The following is a 19,560-nucleotide window of genomic DNA, read 5'->3' on the forward strand; positions in this document are numbered from 1 at the left end:
GAAGCCACCAGACAGTCTTCTTAATAATTAGGAGAAATACTTTTTCTATTCTGATATTTTTAAAAAATATGCTCTTATCTTGGAGTGTGTCTTGAATGATCAGTAGCCTGGGTCAAGACTCAGACAGTCCAGTGAATTAACACAGAATCAGTATTTAAGGATTAATGAATTCATATTCATTCAATCAATAAATAGTAAGTATCCAGACCATGTCAGACACTGTATTAAGGGTTAGAGGTAATACAGCTGACCCCCAAGGAGGGTTTGCTGGAGAGTGGAATTAGTTAGAAGACTGTCATATGTCACTCTGCCCTGATGTTAGACATTTGCTGCTCTATCTCTATTGCATTCCTCAAGTCTTTCTTTGAGAGGATTACCTAAGATTTCCTAAGAGACTTTATGGTATTTAGAATTCTTGCACGGAATCCTAAATGACAGCAATAAATATATTCAATTATAATATTTCTTTTCATTCTCTAGAGATATGGTTTGTAAATGATTTTAGGCATGGGCATCCCATCAGTCCTTTACATGATGCTGTTGCTGCTGCTATGCTTTGTAACTAGAGATATTTGGAATGGGGAGGTTGGCCTGGACTGAGGCCTGGCATTTCTTTTCTTTCCTTTTCTCTTCCTTTATTTTCTTTTCTTCTTAGGGGGAAGACAATCAGGGTTAAGTGATTTGACCATGACCATACAAATAGTAAGTGTCTGAGGTTGGATTTGAACTCACGTCCTACTGGGTAACCTTTTCTCTTTGCCCATAATCTTGTGACATGACCTTTCAGAATAACAGTCTAGTTACTTCCCTTGCTTCCCCTACCTGTTTGGCAATACTCTTCTTCTTCCTCATCAATGTGGTCCTTGAACTCCTCACTCTTCCTTGAATATCTTGTGGTGAGGGAAGAATTAGGGCCTTGGGATATTAATAATAATAGAGTAAAGTTTAGAAGGCACTTTCCCCACAATTTGAGGAGTATGATGTAGCATTATGCCATTCTTCAGGTGAGAAAATGAAAGGTCTGAGGGATTAAATGATTTATCTTTTGTCAGATACCTAAGTGGGATTCATATCCATCTATTACTCTTTCTCTCACTATTAGGTCAATGCTTCTTTCTTCTTGTGCCCATAGATTTTGACTTGCCACATGATCAGAATAGAATATCTGGGATTAATGAGATCTGGTGTTGTACAAGGCTGGCTATCAACAAATCCTCCTTGTCCTGGTATACAAGCCAGTCTTTAGGATGAGTTTAAGTGGGGGCGGCTAGGTGGTGCAGTGGATAAAGCACTGGCCCTGGAGTCAGGAGTACCTGAGTTCAAATCCAGTCTCAGACACTTAATAACATAGCTGTGTGACCTTGGGCAAGCCACTTAACTCCATTTGCCTTACAAAAACAAACAAAAAAGATGAGTTTAGACATAGTTTAGTGGTAGATTCGAATATGTGAATGAGCAAGAACAGGAAAGATTGCAAGTCTTTTGTTTGCTTTTTTCTTGGACCATCACTGTGTTAACTCTTCTTGCTTTCTAGCTTCTTTTGAACCACACCCCACCTTGCTCACTTCAGTTCTTTATCAAACATCAATTAAGGGTTATGTCCATTTTTTTTTTTGGCTTCCTTAAAAGTTTTCTTTTAGGGTCAGCTAGGTGACACAGTAAGTAGAGCACTGGCCCTGGAGTCAGGAGGACCTGAGTTCAAATCCAGCCTCAGATACTTAATAATTTCCTAGCTGTGTGACCTTGGGCAAGTCACTTAACCCCACTGCCTTGCAAAAAAACCCCACTTTCTTTTAAAATTTTCCCCCATTTAATAATAGTATTTCATTTTTCCCAATTTTATATAGTTTTTTATCATTCATTTTTATAAGATTTTGAGTTACAAGTTTTTCTTCCTTTCTCCCTCTTCTCGTTCCCTAAGACAACAAGCAAACTGACATAGGTTACACATGTACAATCATGTTAAATACATTTATTTACAGATCAGTCTTATTGTGAAAGAAGCATAAGAACAAAAGGGGAAAATCACAAGAAAGAAAAAACAAAAAACAACAGAAAAGTGAAACAAGTATGCTTCAGGGGTGCCTAGGTGGCATGGTGGATAAAGCACCTGCCTTGGAGTCAGGAGTACCTGGGTTCAAATCCAGTCTCAGACACTTAATAATTACCTAGCTTTGTGGCCTTGGGCAAGCCACTCATTTGCCTTGCAAAAAAAAAAGAGAATACAATGTCTCAAAAAAAGGAATACAATATCTTGTACAAAATGAGAATAAAAAATAAATTTAAAAAAAAAGTGTGCTTCAGTCTGCATTCAGATTCCATAGTTCTTTCTGTGGATGTGGATAGTATTTTCCATCATGAGTTTTTTGGAATAGTTGATCATTATACAATGTTGCTATTACAATGTTCAATGTTTTCCAGGTTCTGCTCACTTCAATAAGCATCAATTCATGTAAATCTTTCCACATTTTTCTGAAATCTCCATGTTCATCCTTTCTTATAGCACAATAGTAGTCAATTACATCTATATACCATAACTTGTTCAACCATTCCCCAAACGATGAGTATCCCTTCAAATCCCAATTCTTTGCCACCACAAAAAGTGCTGCTATAAATATTTTAGGACCAAAAGAACAGATAGGTCCTTTTCCTTTTATTATGGTCTCTTTGAGATACAGACCTACTAATGGTATTACTGGATCAAAAGGTATGCATACTTTTGTAGCTCTTTGAACATAGTTCCAAATTGTTCTCCAGAATGGTGGGATCAATTCACAATTCAACCAGCAATGCATTAGTGTCCCAATTTTCCCATTATCATTTTCTTTTTCTATCATATCAGTCAATTTGATATTTGTGAGGTGATACACTTAGGGCTGTTTTAATTTGCATTTCTCTAATCAGAAGTGATTTAGAGTATTTTTTCATATGATAGCTTTAATTTCTGCATCTGGAAACTGCCTGTTCATATCCTTTCACCATTTATCACTTGGGAGTGACTTGTATTCAAATAAATTTGAATAAGTTCTCTAAAATTTTTAGAAATGAGACCTTTATCAGAAACATTGGCTGTAAAAATTGTTTCTCTGCTCTCTACTTTCCTTCTAATTGGTTGCATTGGTTTTGTTTGTGTAAAACCTTTTTATTTTAATGTAATCAGAATTATCCATTTTGCATTTCATAACATCCTCTAAACACTTGCTTAGTCATAAATTCTTCCCTTCTCCATAGATCTCCTAATTTGTTTATGGCATCACCCTTCATATTTAAATCATGTTTGCATTTTGGAGCTTATTTTGGTATAGGTGTTAAGATGTTGGTCTATGCCTAGATCTTCCATCCTGTTTTCCAGTTTTCATAACAGTTTTTGTTAATTAGTGAGTTCTTATCCCAGAAACTAGAGTCTTTGAGTTAATCAAACAGTAGATTATTTATTACAATCATTTACTACTATCTTGTGTACCTAACAACTTCTACTGATCCCCCACTCTATTTCTTAGCCAGTACCAAATAGTTTTGATGATTGCTGCTTTATAATGTAGTTTTGATCTGGTACAACTAGGTTGCCTTCTTTTGCATTTTTCTCATCAATTCCCTTGATATCTTTCCATATGAATTTCCTTATTATTTGTCTAGCTCTATAAAATAATTTTTTTGTTTTGTTTGAATAAGTAATTTATATAAATAAGAAATAAGTGACTACTGAATAAGTAATTTAATTTAGATATAATAGTTTTCATTGCATTAGTTAGGCTTACCTATGAGCAATTGTTATTTTTCCAATTATTTTGATCTGACTTTAATTGTGTAAAAAGTATTTTATAATTATGTTCGTATAGTTTCTGAGTTTTTCTAGGCAGGTAGACTCCCATGTATTTTATATTGTCTACAGTTATTTTAAGTGAAATTTCTCTTTCTATCTGTAGCTCCTGGGCTTTGTTGATAATAGAGAAAATGCTGATGATTTATCTAATTCCTTCAATTTCTTTTTCTTATTACTAAAGCTAACATTTCTTGTTTTTTTTAGGTTTTTGCAAAGCAGATGGGGTTAAGTGGCTTGCCCAATTACCTAGCCACACAGCTAGGTAAGTATTAAGTGTCTGAGGCCAGATTTGAACTCAGGTACTCCTGACTCCAGGGCCGATCCACTGTGCTATCTAGCTGCCCCCTAAAGCTAACATTTCTGATACAATATTGAATAATAGTGCATCCTTGTTTTATTCCTGATCTTATTGGGACAGTTATTAGCTTATCACCATTACATAAAATGCTTGCTGATGGTTTTCAATAAATCCTATTCATCATTTTAAGAAAAATTCAATTTATTCCTATGCTCTCTAATGTTTTAATAGGAATAGAAGCTTTATTTTGTCAAAAACTTTTTTTCTGGGAGGCAGCACAGTGGTACAGTGGATAGAGCACCGGCCCTGGAGTCAGGCAGACCTGAGTTCAAATCCGGTCTCAGACACTTAATACATACTTAGCTGTGTAACCTTGGATGTGTCACTTTACCCCATTTTCTTGCAAAAAAAGAGAAGGAAATAAAGCCTTTTCTACATCTGTTGAGATAATCATATTGATATGGTTAATTATACTGATAATTTTCCTAATATTGAACCAGCCAAGTATTCCTGATATAAATCCTTTCTGGTCATAGTGTATTATCCTGGTGATAATTTGCTGTGATTTCTTTGCTAATATTTTATTTAAAATCTTTGCATTGATATTCATTAAGGAAATTTTCTTTTTTTAATTTTCTTTCTCTGTTTTGACCCTTCCTGGTTTAGATATCAATACCATATTTTTGTCATAAAAGAAATTTTGTAGAACTTCTTCTTTCTCTACTTTTCCAAATAGTTTATATAGTATTAGAATTAATTGTTCTTTAAATATTTGGTAGAATTCACTTGTAAATTCATCTGGCCTCTGGAAGTTTTTTCTTAGGGAGTTCATTGATGGCTTGTTCAATTTCTTTGTCTAAGATGAAGTTATTTAAATATTTTATTTCCTCTTCTGTTAATCTGGGCAATTTATAGGTTTGTAGATATTCATCCATTTCACTTAGATTGTTTGAATTATTGGCACAGAGTTGGGCAACACAGCTCCTAATCTTTACTTTAATTTCTTCTTCATTGGTGTTGAATTCACCTTTTTCATTTTTGATATTAGTATTCTGTTTTTTTAATCAAATTAACCCAAGGCTTATCTATTTTAATGTTTTATTTACTAGTTTAATAGTTTCCTTACTTTCAATTGTATTAATCTCTCCTTTTATTTTCAGAATTTCTAATGTGGGACTTAGTTGGGGATTTTTAATTTGTTCCTTTTTCAATTTTTTTTTAGTTACACATCCATTTCATTGATCTGCTCTATCTCCATTTTATAGATGTGAGCATTTGTAATGTCCATTCTTTCTACCTCTTCTTAGTTCCATTCAGACATCTCTGATGCAGAAAGGGATACTCTCTGTTTGGCCTTCCATCCTAGTCACTGCATCCCTCTTCCTGATGCCCCTGTAAACAAGCCATATGGTTATTCTGTTTGAAAAAACAGCAGCTTTCAAATGTGATTACCCAACCTATGTTTGATTTGAATCTGAGGATTTGGCCTGACACGACTCAGCTTTCAAAGTTGGATGGCTTGACTTCAGTGGTACATAACCCAAGGTGAGAGGTGAGGGTTGTGGTTTTAGCAAGTATATTTTGAACCATGGCTCCTCTAGTTCTTCCTCAGCATTGAATAGTTTGTGTGTCTGCTTTGCTCCTTGGACTGCAGTCTCTGCATAGAGGAGGAAAAAAATAGGAACCAAATCTTCATTTTCCCAAAGAGATTCCAGGCAATATTTTGGAATATTTTGGAGCATGTGGGACATGAGGCTTTCTGGCAGTTCCTCTGGAAACCCTCCTTACATAAGTCTTCTCTCTCTCTCTCTCTCTCTCTCTCTCTCTCTCTCTCTCTCTCCTTTCTTTGCCCTTTTTGGTTACAACATAGAACCCAATGCCAAGAAGAATTTTTCAATCATATTGCTAGTTCTTTACTTGTCCCTCTCCCATTTCTCTGCCTATAGTGTACTCTCTACTAACCCTGAAAGAAAGAAGGCAAAACTGGGAGAAACAGATATAGCTCCCTTAGGAGAGACATGATTCACCTGAAAAGAGGAATTCTGAGAATGAAATGGAAATATGAGGCTCAAAAGGTTATATCCCTCTATGGCCCTTCTGTATCTCAGAAGTATGATAGAATAGAAAATTTATGGTTGGCATCATGGTCGAGAAACTGCAGCTAGTCCTGGTGGATTGAATCACATGGTTCCACCATTACATCCCTCCATCCATCTTCTTGACCTCTACCACACTTAGACCCTGGTACAAATAGTCAGTTAATAGATATCCTAATTCCTTAGTAGCTTGGTCTGCAGGTATTCTTGCCCTTTGACATTCCTAGGTTCCCTGGAAATTCCCTTACAGAAGATTTTTGGTTGCCACTACAGAAATAAGTCCTGACTTATAAAAGATTTTATGTCAAGAGGCTGAATAATTTCACATGGAGCACTGGGGTCAGGAAAACTGGAAATGGGGTCAGTTGTTACTTAAGCTGACAAATCTTGGAGAAATTAAGCCACTGACAATCATAGACTATTGTGTTATTGTCTTGTTACCTGTGAGAGTTCAAAGAAAAACAAAACTGTTGCAAGAGATTGCTAGACCTGTATTTTCATTGTGTAGGATCAGGATTGGATTTGTGATTGTATTGCTTCCAAATGGAAAGAGTCCCCTTAGCATCTTCTCTCATTGTTGGAGGATAAGGAAATTTCTGGTGAGAAATCTGCCTCTAAGTTCGACACATGATAGTCTAAGAGAGTTAGTTACTGCAAGCGCTGAGAGGTTAAGTCGCTTGTGCAAGTTCACAGAGGCAGTAAGAGGACTTTGGAGCAAGGACTTTCTGATTCTGCAGCTGACTTTCTATTCACTCCTATTATTGAAATGATTAATTTTTTTTAAATTCTAAGAAATTGAGTCCTTTGTTATATGAACTGAAAGTGTAGTGGGAAACTATGTTACTTTTTCTAATTTCTAAAACTATTGATACTTAATTAGTACAAAACAAGAATTAAGTTAAGATCAAAATAGAGAAACAATTGAGAACTCAAAATCTTACAAAAAAGATGAATGTTGAAATGTAATTAGAAAAAGTAAAATAAAATTGCATTTAAAAAAAGAATTTAGTCATTGTCCTCTCTTTACCACCTCACTGTGACCAGCCATCTTAAGATTTTGTCCTCTTTAGGCAGATCTGCCATTCCCAAAACATCTCAGCCTATTTTATCCATTCCCTCCCAATAGGAGTAAAAGTCATGCTTGTTCTACTTCTGAAAGTCTCAAATTGAGAATGCTTTGCAGGGGAATGACCAACTGCTCTAAACTGAGGTTGACTATGATATACCATTACATGAATAGTCTATTAAATATTAACATATTGAGGTTAATAATAAAACTTGGCTCTCTCCCCTCATTATAGAGGCTGAGTGACTTGCTTTAATGGATAATGCCATCTTTGGGAAATACCTATTAATTTTTAGGCCATGTTTAAAGTGGACACAGTTACACTCTAGCTCTAGCTATACTTGCTATTGCTTAGCTCTCCCAGCTTGTCTGGCTTCTGCATTCTATTCTGCAGAAGAGGGATCAAGGGCATTGTTTCCTGAATATCTGCAGTAATTTTTCATTCTTTTTTTTAAATGGAGAAGCTAAAAGAGGCCCATAGGAAGGAAAGTGGCTCAAGATCAAATCAGAAGGTTTACATGGAAGCAAGTGAATTTGTAGAAGTCTTATCTTCTATATTTCTATATTCTTCCAGACAGCATTGCCTCCAACATAACAAGGGAATGGTAGCTTTGTGAAAAGTGTCTAGAAGAGCCACAGTAGTCATGTGCCCTTACCTTTTCTAATAGTTCTACCTAGGATGTCTCCAGCGGGTGACACATAAAGTGGCCCTGGAGTCAGAAAGTTCTGAGTTCAGTTCAGGCTCAGACATTTTCTGGTTGTGTGAATCTGGCAAGTTGCATAATCTCTGATTGCCTCAGTTTTCTCAGACATAAAATGGGGATAATATTCGTATCTGCCTCACTGAGTTGTGAGGATCAGATGAGATGTTTCAAAGTGCTTGGCACATATAGGAGGGTCTTTACAAATGGTTATTTCCTTCCTTTCCCCTACCAGTCTATATGTAATGCTTTCCCATTGAGGAATGAATTGATTGAAGCTCTGATAAGATTTTGTTTTCTCTTCAAAGAGAGTTAAGATGGTTTATTGGAAAGAACTATGGTCTCTAGATGTACAAGATGTGTTTGGATATTGACTCTAACCCTTTTTGGCTATATCTGGGCAAGTCACTTAATCATTTTGCAATTTGGTGCCCTCATCTGTAAAAATGGTCATAATGTTTGCAATCATAAGATTGTTCTGAGTGAGTGTAAGGATTGTCTTTAGTGCTTTGTAAATCATTCAAAGCTTTAGATGAACATAAATTGGGGAAAAGGAGAAGTCTATTCCCCTAGTAAATCAGTGAATTTTTCCAAAACTTCCTTTTTCTTCTCAAATGGCATCTTTAAAGTTTTAAAAAGTCAAATTTTGGGCTGTATCTTCATCTATGTTTGTTTACTCCCTTATAGAACCATATTGCTATAATTTCAACTACCACTAGTCAGTAAATGGCTCTCAAATCTTCATTTCCAAACTGGTTTCTCACTTTCTTTTCCCTCTTATTCACAATATCTCTAGTTGCCAATTCCTGGCACTAGAAAGCATTTAATAAATGCTTATAAATGATTGTTTATGATGATGCCTGTGTGATGTTTCACTGTCCTTTTTGTGTTATTGTTCTCTCATTTTCATTTATGTCCAACTCTTTGTGACCCCATTTGGGGTTTTCTTGGCAAAGATACTGGAGTGGTTTGCCATTTCTTTCTCCAGCTCATTTTACAGCAGAGGAAACTGTTTTGGATATGTTGTATTTGATATGCCTATAAGAATATCCAATTGGAGATGAGAGAGAGAGAGAGAGACAGACAGACAGACAGACAGACAGACAGATAGACTCAGGCTGAATGTGTAGAAGCAGAATCATTTTCATAGAGATGATAATTGACCCTATGGGAGCTGATGAAGTCAGGAAGTGAGGGAGTAAAGAGAGAGAGAGAACAGAGAGGAGGGCAGGTTCCAGTCAGAGTCTGAGATACCGCCACAGTTACAAGATATGATCTAGGGGAAGCTAGGTGGCACAGTGTATAGAGCACCTGCCCTGGAGTCAGAAGGACCTGATTTCATCTGGCCTCATGCACTTAATAATTACCTAGCTGTGTGAACTTGGGCAAGTCACTTAACCCCATTGCCTTGCCACAAAAAAAAACCATAACAAACAAGATATGATCTAAATGATGAGCTAGCAAGGTATACTAAGAAGGAGTGATCACATAGGTTAGAAGAGAAACATGGTGTTCAATAATATTTATTGACATGATGTTTTGATTTAAAGCCAAACTTTTAAAGGTAGATGAAGAGATGTTACTTAGACCAATGCACAAGCAGAGATGCCAGCTCTGTGGTAGGGGAGGAGAAAGAGACAAAAAAATTGTTTGACTGGGGTAGAAAAATGATGATCAGATGTGTGACATGATTGTGAATGTATAACCAAATTACTTGCTATATCAGGTGAGGGGGAGGGAGAGGTGGGAAGGAAAAAGCTTTACAAAAATGAATGTTGAAAACTATCTTTGAATGTTGAAAACATATAATTGGAAAAATAAATACATTTCTAAAAAAGGAAAAAGAATGGCCAGTGTCTGGTAGGGAGTAAAAGTGAGTTAAAAACTAAATGTGGACTTTTTATAAGGGATAGTGAAGTTGGCATTACTGGCTATAGAAAAGTAAAAATAACCTTTGTTTTTATGGTCATTTAAGGACAAGTGCTACTTTCCAGAATTAGTTTCTTTCTACTAGTCACTGGCATGATTTAGTCTCAGAAAATGAAAACATCACATTCCGACCCTTCATCTAAGTTGATCCTCCTTATAGGATCTCTCAGAAAAGAAGCCAGGGATTATATGTCACAGTAGCACAGGCCAGGACCCACTGAGGACAAGCCCAGGTGTGCTGCTGCAGCTGTTGCCAGTATTACCCTCTTTTTTCCAGTCTCTCCCATGGGCACATCCTGTGTACAAGAACAAGGCCTCAGGCTTTCATTTGGCATTGCTTCACCAACTCAGAATTCCACTTGAAAGCCTCAGGATGGGCTCTGGAACAAATATGCTGAGTGAGCTATAAAGCTCCACCAGAGAGAAGGAGCTAATGGAAATTAATCCCTATTCCTGGACCTTCCCTTCTGTATGACAGTTAGCCTCTGGGGATTTCTGCTTCTCTTTCCTGACTTAACTGCTTTTCTTTTAAAAGAACTGGGGTAAAATTACTCATAATCTTCAATATTTTGAAATATTTTCTGGCAATTGAAAAATATGCATCAATAGATCAAGGATTTCATTGTTTGGGAACTATTTCCATCACTGTACATAAAGTGATTCTAAAACATTTTGGTCTTAGGATCCTTGTCTACTCTTAAAAAAGTAGTGAGGGACTCCAAAGCCCTTTTGCTTTCATGGGTTATATCTATCAGTATTTGCAGTATTTGAAATGAAAACTGATGGATTTTTTAAAATATTCATTCTTTTACAAACAATAATAATAATAATAAATATATTACATGTAAAAATAAATAACTTTTTTTGGGGAAAAATAACTATATTTTCCAAAGCAGAAAACATTTGACAAGAATAGTTGCATTGATTTACGTATTTTTGCAAGTCTCTTTAATGTCTGGCTTAATAGAAGGCAGCTGAATTCTCATATCAGCTTCTGAATTCAATCTGTTGTGATGTATTGTTTTGATTATATGAAGAAAATCTGTCTTCACACACATTTATAGCAATAAAAAGGAGGATTGTTTTAATCAGCAAATAATTTGTTAGCATTAATATGAAAATAATTTAGCCTTTGAAAAGACCTCAGGAATAAACCACTGGGGGTTCTTAGAGACTTGGAGAACTTCTGGTGGAGATCACTGCCCTGCCATCTTTTCTCTAAACATCTCTTGTTCATGTCTTCCACAAGGGGATTCTTAAGGCCCAGGATCAGGAAACTACCTATTTTAAACCCTTAGGTTCTTCATCTTTATTACATGTAAAGAATTCATGTGTCGTTTGAAAATAATACTAATCAGAGGACAATTTGGAATACTAAAAACCTAGGTCACCTCTAAATTATATTAACGCAGTGACTGAAGATTGTCTGTTTGGGGACAGGAAAAGCTAGTCTTATTGAGCTTCAATACCCCCTCACATAAACATATCATCAGAGTTTAAGCAAGTTACCATAAATCCCTATGGTACCATAAAAATCTTCATTTAAAACCACGATATAGACTATAAAATCAGTGTATTTTTCAAAGACTAATAAGAGTCTTGAATGAAATTCACTTGGGCCTGCAGAATTTAAGTCAAGATACTGGCTAATGTATTTCTTTTGTGGGCATTTAAGGTTAGTGTAGTCAACCCATTTCTCCTTTTTCTCCCTCATGCTTAGAATGAGAGGGTATAAGTTTCTACCTTATGTTCAGAGTGAGAGGGTATAAGTTTCAAGCATCCAACTAACTGGGAGTATAAGGAAGGAAGCTCACTGTTGTGAGCCAGCAGAGACACCTGAGTCATGCCCTTGAAGTGGTTCTGGCATGGTCACTCCAGAGAGAGACAGCTCTGCAACAATTGTAACCCTCCTGAGGTCATTTCCCAGTGGACTAAGCCACACATGTCACATCTTTTGGAGACTTGAATCATCAAATCCATTTACACAGAAATCAGTTGTCCTGGGCTATTTACAAATTTAAGCAGGATATTTTTCCCCCTCTCTTTTGTTCTCTTAGCCATCTTCCTTTTCCATGCTTATCTTTTTCCATTTCCCCATCCCTTCTTCCTTTCCTTATCAGTCTTTCTTCTCTCTCTTCCATTCTCCTTTCTCTTCAGACTTAAGCCAACCTTTCAAAGGTCTGCTTCATTCTTTGTCAGAATTCATATGGCCCCTGTATGAAATCACAGCTTTGTCCTATGGGATTTCTTCTTGTCTGTGTCTCCAACTTCTTCTTGGTCCTCCTCCATGATATATCCTAGAAAATAAATCTATAGTGTCCAGAGAATGAACAGAGTTGAAACTGCAGGTTGAAGAACTGCTCCTTACCTAAGGAAGTGATTTTCTTTACCAACATAATGTTTGCCTTATATGTATAATTCAGTACCAGTGAGAGATAAAGCTTCTTTTAACCATTACCTCTGTCCCTTAGTTGCCAGCTTTTGAAAAATCATTACAGATAGTTGATTGTTTGAACACTGCGGGGTATTATACTTGGTTAATTCCCAGGAGAAAAGGAATTTAGAGGAAACAGAGCAGGAGACTGAAGGAATCTGTTTACTTGGGGCAGCAGTTCTGAGCATTGGTGGCCAATCTGTCCAGATCAAGAGTGATTAAATTTCTATTTGTGATATGGTACTATAGCATTATGTAGTCAAAAAGCTAATAGCAGGAAATTAGGATTAGGGTTAAGGTTAATGATGTATGGAGTCTCTGTTTGTTAAAAGTGGGACCTGGATTATGGCTATCAAATATTCTCCTTCAGATTTTAGACATAGAATGTGTCTAAACCTCCTTTGCCTAGTTCATTTGATCCTCAGCAGTCTTATCTACCTTACCTGGAACTCTTCTCCTTTTGCAGATGAACGGGAAGTTGTGCAGAAGAAGACTTTCACGAAATGGGTGAACTCACACCTGGCACGTGTGTCCTGCCGTATTGCCGACCTCTACAAGGATCTGCGAGATGGAAGGATGCTCATCAAACTTCTGGAAGTCCTCTCAGGAGAGATGCTGGTAAGGCTTCTCAGATTTACCACATTTTTTATACAGAGAACTGAGTCAAATTAAAAAAAAAAAAGCCATTCCCCAATTGACAAATGGTCAAAGGCAATTTACAGATGAGATCAAAACGATCCATAGTCATATGAAAAATTGCTCTAAATCATTACTTATTAGAGGAAATGCAAATTAAAGCACCTCACACCTCTCAGACTGGCCAATATGACCAGAAAGGACAACGATCACTGTTGGAAGATTTGTGGGAAATCTGGGACACTAATACATTGTTGGTGGAGCTGTGAACTCATCCAGCCTTTCTGGAGAGCAGTCTGGAACTATGTCCAAAGGGCAACAAAAATGTGTGTACCCTTTGATCCAGCAATACCACTACTGGTCCTATACCCTGAAGAGATGATGAAAAAGGGTAAAAACATCACTTGTACAAAAATATTCATAGCAGCCCTGTTTGTGGTGGTAAAGAATTAGAAATCAAGTAAATGTCCTTCAATTGGGGAATGGCTTAGCAAACTATGGTATATGTATGTCATGATGCATTATTGTTCTATTAGAAACCAGGAAGGATGTGAATTCAGGGAAGCCTGGAGGGATTTGCATGAACTGATGCTGAGGGAGATGAGCAGAACCAGAAAAACACTGTATACCCTAACAGCAACATGGGGGCAATGATCAACCTTGATGGACTTGTTCATTCCATCAGTGCAATAATCAGGGACAATTTGGGGCTTTCTGCAATGGAGAATACCGTCTGTATCTAGAGAAAGAACTGTGGAGTTTGAACAAAGACCAAGGACGATTACCTTTAATTTAGGAAAAAAAAACTGATATCTTATTGTCTGATCTTGCTATCTCTTATACTTTACGTTTCTTCCTTAAGGATATGTTTTCTCTCTCATCACATTCGATTTGGATCAGTGTATACCATGGAAACAATGTAGAGACTGGCAAATTGCCTTCTGTGGGGGGGTGGGGGGAGGGAAGTAAGATTAGGGGAAAAATTGTAAAACTCAAAATAAAATCTTTTAAAAGAGATTAACCGGAGGAGGCTAGGTGGCACAGTGAATAGAGCATTGGCCCTGGAGTCAGGAGTACCTGGCTTCAAATCCGACCTCAGATACTTAATAATTGCCTAGCTGTGTGGCCTTGGGCAAGCTACTTACCCCCATTGCCTTGAAAAATCTAAAAAAAAAAAATTCCCACATTTTTCTTTCTCAGCTTGCTTGTCCAAAATGGTTGGCTTTTTTTAAAAAGGGGGGGCACTGAATTACGTGCTTTCTCAAGTCATCATGAATCTAAGAAACTCACCCATTTCTTTTTCTTGGGAATTATTCCAAATCAGGGGGGGGGAAGGGAAAACTTATTTAAGGAAGTGCCCTGACCAGTTTTCCCCACTGTATTTGGAAACATTTACTGCACTGACATAATCTCTTAATCTTAACTTCATAGTAAGGGGCAACTGGGAGATTAGTTGCTTAGAATATTTCTTGAAATCAAGAAGATCTGAGTTCAAATCTTGCCTTAGACACTTACTAGCTGTGTGACCCTGGATAAATCACTTAAATTCTGTCCCAATTTCCATATCTGTAAAATGAGGATAATACGAGTACCTATTTCCCAGGAGTTGTAAGGATAAAATGAATTAATCTGTGTAAAGCATTTTGCTAATTTTCTGCTCTAAAAGTCAGTTCTTATTATGACCATCTAACCCTCTCCTCTTCTTGTAATCACTTTCCTTCACTCCGTAGGACAAAATGCCAGATTAGAGATGTCTTAGACTGAGTGTTCTTTACTTGAGACTTGGCCAGGAACTTTTGCTTCCTAATCTTGGCTTGCCTTTGACAATCATATGAGCAGCCTATTGAATTATTATTAAGAAACCCCACTAGATATTTTGAGATTATTGTTCCTTTTCTTGGATTTGGGAATAGAAACTTTTTGGAAGCTGTCAGCAGTTATACCACTTAATTGCAGTTATTATCCAATAATTTTGAGGTTGTAACAGCTATTCCAGGTCTATTATAATCATTTTCACTGCCTTGCTTTATGACCTTGGATAGATAATAATGTAGCTCAGTTTTCCAATTGTTAAAATAGAGTGAATTAATATTAAGAGGCCCATTTATATTGCACTTTAAGGCTTGCAAAATACTTTCCCCCCTGCAACAGTACCCTCTAATTCCACCAGCTTGTGACTTGAGGTCACCTCCCTGGGTTGCAATTTCTCCATCTGAAATGAGGGCCTTGATGACCTCTAAAATCCTTTCCATATCTAAACATGATCCTATGGATCCTGTGATATGAGTATTTCAAGCATTAATATTTCCATTTTATGGATGTAGAAACTGAATCAGAACTTGAGAGACTTGCTCATGGGCATACAACTAGGGTTAGACTAATGAATGACATAGAACTGAAACTAAGAGTAGGATCCATAGATTTCCTTTTAGAGCACAGAATAGGGTAAAAGGAAGGATTTTACTGTTTGTAAATGCACATGTTTTTGATGGCAAAAAAGTCTATTTTCCATAGGTTATAAATATTTCTTTTGTGATAAATCAAGTCATACAAATTACATTAAAAGCATCAGAGAGGGCTCCCAATTTTCAAACCCGACTTAGATTTTATAGATACTTATCCATTTATTCAGAAATTCTCCATTATGCTATAGTGAATAATCAACAGGTGCTTTGAGTTGAATTGAATTGAATACAAAATGGGAATATATGTCCTATATTTTTCCCTTGTTAGATTATTTTTCCTCACATCCTTTTTTCTATCTCTAAGTAGGATTCCTTGTCTTACAGAACTGATGTAAAGCCTCCCCTGGAGTGAACATTAACAGTTCTTTAGTTGTGGTCCTGAGAGACTTCTTGAGGGCAGGGTCTATTTGTTATTGTGTTTCTATCTTCAACATCTAATATTGTAGATGCTGAATAAATGATTATTGAATTGAATATTTCTAATTAGCCAGTACCACTGATATTTGGAGCCAATGGTAGTTCTGTTGAAATTTCCTTTTATATACTCTTCATCTCTTATTACAGAGGCACTGTGGGGAGGCAGGGAGTGAGGATGGGGAAAATGTTGATTGACGTAGATCTCGCTCTTTCTAATATAAGAACTACCTTGTTATTCTTCAGCAAGTGTTGGAGGTGAGGTGAGGAAATTGTTGATTGGCATAAATCTCACTATCTCCAATGTAAGAACTACCTTATTATTCCTCAGCAAGTGTACCCAGCAAATGTACCAAATCATCCAAACAACACAACTCTGAATGAGCTAGGAAAAATGCTAAACCTTGTTGAAGAAAAAAGGTAGGAATTTAGTAGTTTTGAGGAAGGAATAGGATGTATTCAGATTTTTGGATGGTTTGTTAATATCAGCCAGGATATTTTGCTTTTCCAGTGCTACAGGAACTTGAAAAAGTTTATCATTAGCTTCTATGTCCACTGCTATTCTTACTTTAGTTGCTGTCTCTGTCTCCTCTCAGCCAAAGCCTACAAAAGGGAAGATGCGGATTCACTGCCTGGAGAATGTTGACAAAGCCCTGCAGTTTCTCAAGGAGCAGCGAGTACATTTGGAAAATATGGGTTCTCATGACATCGTAGATGGCAACCACCGCCTCGTCCTAGGTCTCATCTGGACTATCATTCTTCGCTTCCAGGTAAGTTTTTACAGGTAGAAAAGGGAGTTTGGATTTGTTGAACTGGTTTAGAAAAAGTTCAGAGAATATTTGTCCATGCCTATAATTTCTTTTTTTCCAATAGGAAGAAGTTATTTTTTATTATTTTATTATTTTATAGATACTTTATTTATTGAATAAATAGATACTTTATTTACTGAATAAATAAAAATATTATATTTTTTGTACAAATGACTTTTTTATATATTTCTAAAATATTCTTGTTTAAGAGTAAACATAATATCCCCTCCCCCCAAAAAATAATAAAAAAATGTATTTCAGTCTGTTTTCCAACACCACCTGTTGTGGGTGGATCACATTCTTTATGATAAGTCCATCACAAAAGCTACTTCCATATTTTTCCACCATTGCTATTGCTGATTGCAACTCCCTCCATTCATACTTCCCCACTACCATATACTATATTTTCTCTCTCCTTTCACTCTGTCCCTCTTCTTAAATGTGCTGTAGGGTAGCTGAGTGGCACAGCAGACTGATCACTGGCTCTGGGGCCAAGAGGCCCCAAGCCCACATACCACCCCTAAGGCCCAACAACTATCTGGCCCTGTGGTACTGGACAAGGCCATCCAATCCCAGCCCCTTGCAAGAAGTAAAAAGAAATGTGTTATATATGACCACTCTCCCTCACAGTTCACCCTCTCCTCCATCACTCACATCCCCCCCTTTCCCCTGTCCTCCTCTCCTTCTTACTGTAGATGTCTATACCCCATTGAGTTTATATGCTGTTTCTTCTCTGAGCCACCTCTAATGAGAGCAAAGTTTCCCTCATTCCCCTTGCCTTCCCCACTTCCATATCATTGCAATAGCTCATTGCTATTATATGCAATATCTTAGCCTATTACACCTCTCCTTTCTCTTACTCCCATTTCATTTCCCTTTTAGCCATTGACTTCATTTTTATAATATATTATATCTTCAAATTCAACTCTCTTCTGTGCTTCATCTATAAAATCTCCTTCTACCTGCTCTGTTAAATGAGAAGTTTCATATAAGTATGATCAGTATCATTTTTCTATGCAGGAATACATGCGGTTCATCATCATCAGGTCCCTCATATTTTACCCTTCTCCTCCACTCACTATGCTTCACCTAAGTCCTGTATTTGAAGATCAAACTTTCTGCTCCTCTCTGGTTATTTCAACAGGAACAATTGAAATTCCCCTGGTTCATTGAAAGTTCATCTTTTCCCCTGGAAAATGTTCAGTTTTGCTGGATAGTTGATTCTCGGTTGCATTTCAAGCTCTTTTGCCTTCCAGAATATTATATTCCAAGCCCAACAAGCCCTTAATGTAGTTGCTGCTAAGTCCTGTATGATCCTGACAGCTGCTCCAATGTATTTGAATTGTGTCCTTCTGGCTGCTTGTAATATTTTCTCTTTGACTTGGGAGTTCTGGAACTTGGCTATGATATTCCTGGGGGTTGGTTTTTTTTGGATCTCTTTCTGGGGGAGATTGGTAGACTCTCTCAATTTCTGTTAAGCCCTCTGCTTCTAGTATATCAGGGCAATTTTTCTGTAGGAATTCTTTAAAAATGACATCAAGACTCTTTTCCTGATCATGACTTTCAAGTATCCCTATAATTTTTAAATTATCTTTCCTGAATCTGTTTTCCAGATCAGTTGTTTTTTCAATGAGATGGTTCACATTTTCTTCTAATTTTTCATTCTTTTGGTGTTGAAGTATTGTGTCTTGACTTCTCATAGAGTCAACAGCTTCCTTTAGTTTCATTCTACATATGAAGGATTTATTTTCCTCAGCGAGCTTTCTTATCTCTTTTTCTATCTGGCCAATTCTCCTCAATAACTTTTTGAACTGTTTTATCCATTTGACTTATGCTGGTTTTTAACATTTTATTGTCTTCAGCATTTTTTTGGATCTCCTTGACTAAACTGCTGACTTTTTCATGTTTTTCCTGAATCTCTCTCATTTCTTTTCCCAATTTTTCTTCTATCTCCCTTACTTTATTTTCAAAATCTTTTTTGAGCTCTGTCATAGCTTGAGCCCAATTTCCATTTTTCTTGGAGTCTTTAGATGCAGAAGCTTGTACTTCCCCATCTTCAGATTGAGTATTTTGATCCTTCTTGGGATCATATACAATGTATTTCTCAATGGTGTTCCTCTTTTTTCTCTTTTTTTCTCTGTTTACTCATTTCCCCAGACTGTGCCTGGTTTTGGGATGCTTCCTGAGCTTTTGAGTATTATTGGGACACCACCCCCTCCACAAGGATCCCAGTAGTCAGTGAAACTCTGACTTCCCTCCTGGTCTATGAATGACCACGAGTGCACCCCTCTGCCAAGGGCTGAGGTGGCATGGGGGGCCTCTATACTATGGGGTGGGCTAGACTATGATCAGTTTATGTGTGTGGTCAAAGCCCCAGAGTCCTGTTTCAGATACAGAGGACAGACCTCAGAAGTCTCTCTACACTCCCCTACCTTTGGTAGGCTGAGCACTAAAGGCTCAGTTGCCTGAGGGCACCTGCTCACCAGCTTTGCCTGCTTCGTTTCCTGGATCTGGGCTGCCTGGCCACCACTGGTCGCTGAGTGCCTTGAGGGCTGGGCTTCAGCACTCACTCTGGCAGAGGCCCCCCCCCCCCATCTTCCAAGTTGTACTCGGTGCTCCCCAGGGTGTAGGAAACTGCCCCTGCTGTTGTGAGCCATGGCTTCCAGGCCACCCCTTTAACCCTGTGGAGCCGAGCCTTTCCACTATCTTCCAGGTTACCTTGGTCTGGAGAACTGCCTCACTGGATATTTCTGTGGGTTCTGTCTCTTGAAAATTTAGTTAGAGTCACAACTTTATGGTTTTTGAAATATTATAGTGAGAGCACCTAAGAAAGGCTCTTCTTCTGTTGCCATCTTGGCTCCGCCCCTCCACGCCTATAATTTCATTGAA

The 19,560-nt window shown here is 37.3% G+C and overlaps 1 protein-coding gene across 4 annotated transcripts in view; it reads left to right on the forward strand.

The window, feature by feature from the left end:
• Positions 1-19,560, forward strand: part of SPTB (spectrin beta, erythrocytic) — a 183,129-nt gene that overhangs the window by 55,879 nt on the left and 107,690 nt on the right. For all 4 annotated transcript variants that reach the window (XM_074236122.1, XM_074236125.1, XM_074236123.1 and 1 more), the window contains exons 3-4: positions 12,814-12,965; positions 16,459-16,632. In XM_074236122.1, the coding sequence (XP_074092223.1) occupies positions 12,814-12,965; positions 16,459-16,632 (326 nt within the window). The remainder of the gene's footprint in view (positions 1-12,813; positions 12,966-16,458; positions 16,633-19,560) is intronic.

This window comes from Macrotis lagotis, chromosome 4 (genome assembly GCF_037893015.1).
Source record: "Macrotis lagotis isolate mMagLag1 chromosome 4, bilby.v1.9.chrom.fasta, whole genome shotgun sequence".
NCBI classification, from domain to species: domain Eukaryota; kingdom Metazoa; phylum Chordata; class Mammalia; order Peramelemorphia; family Peramelidae; genus Macrotis; species Macrotis lagotis.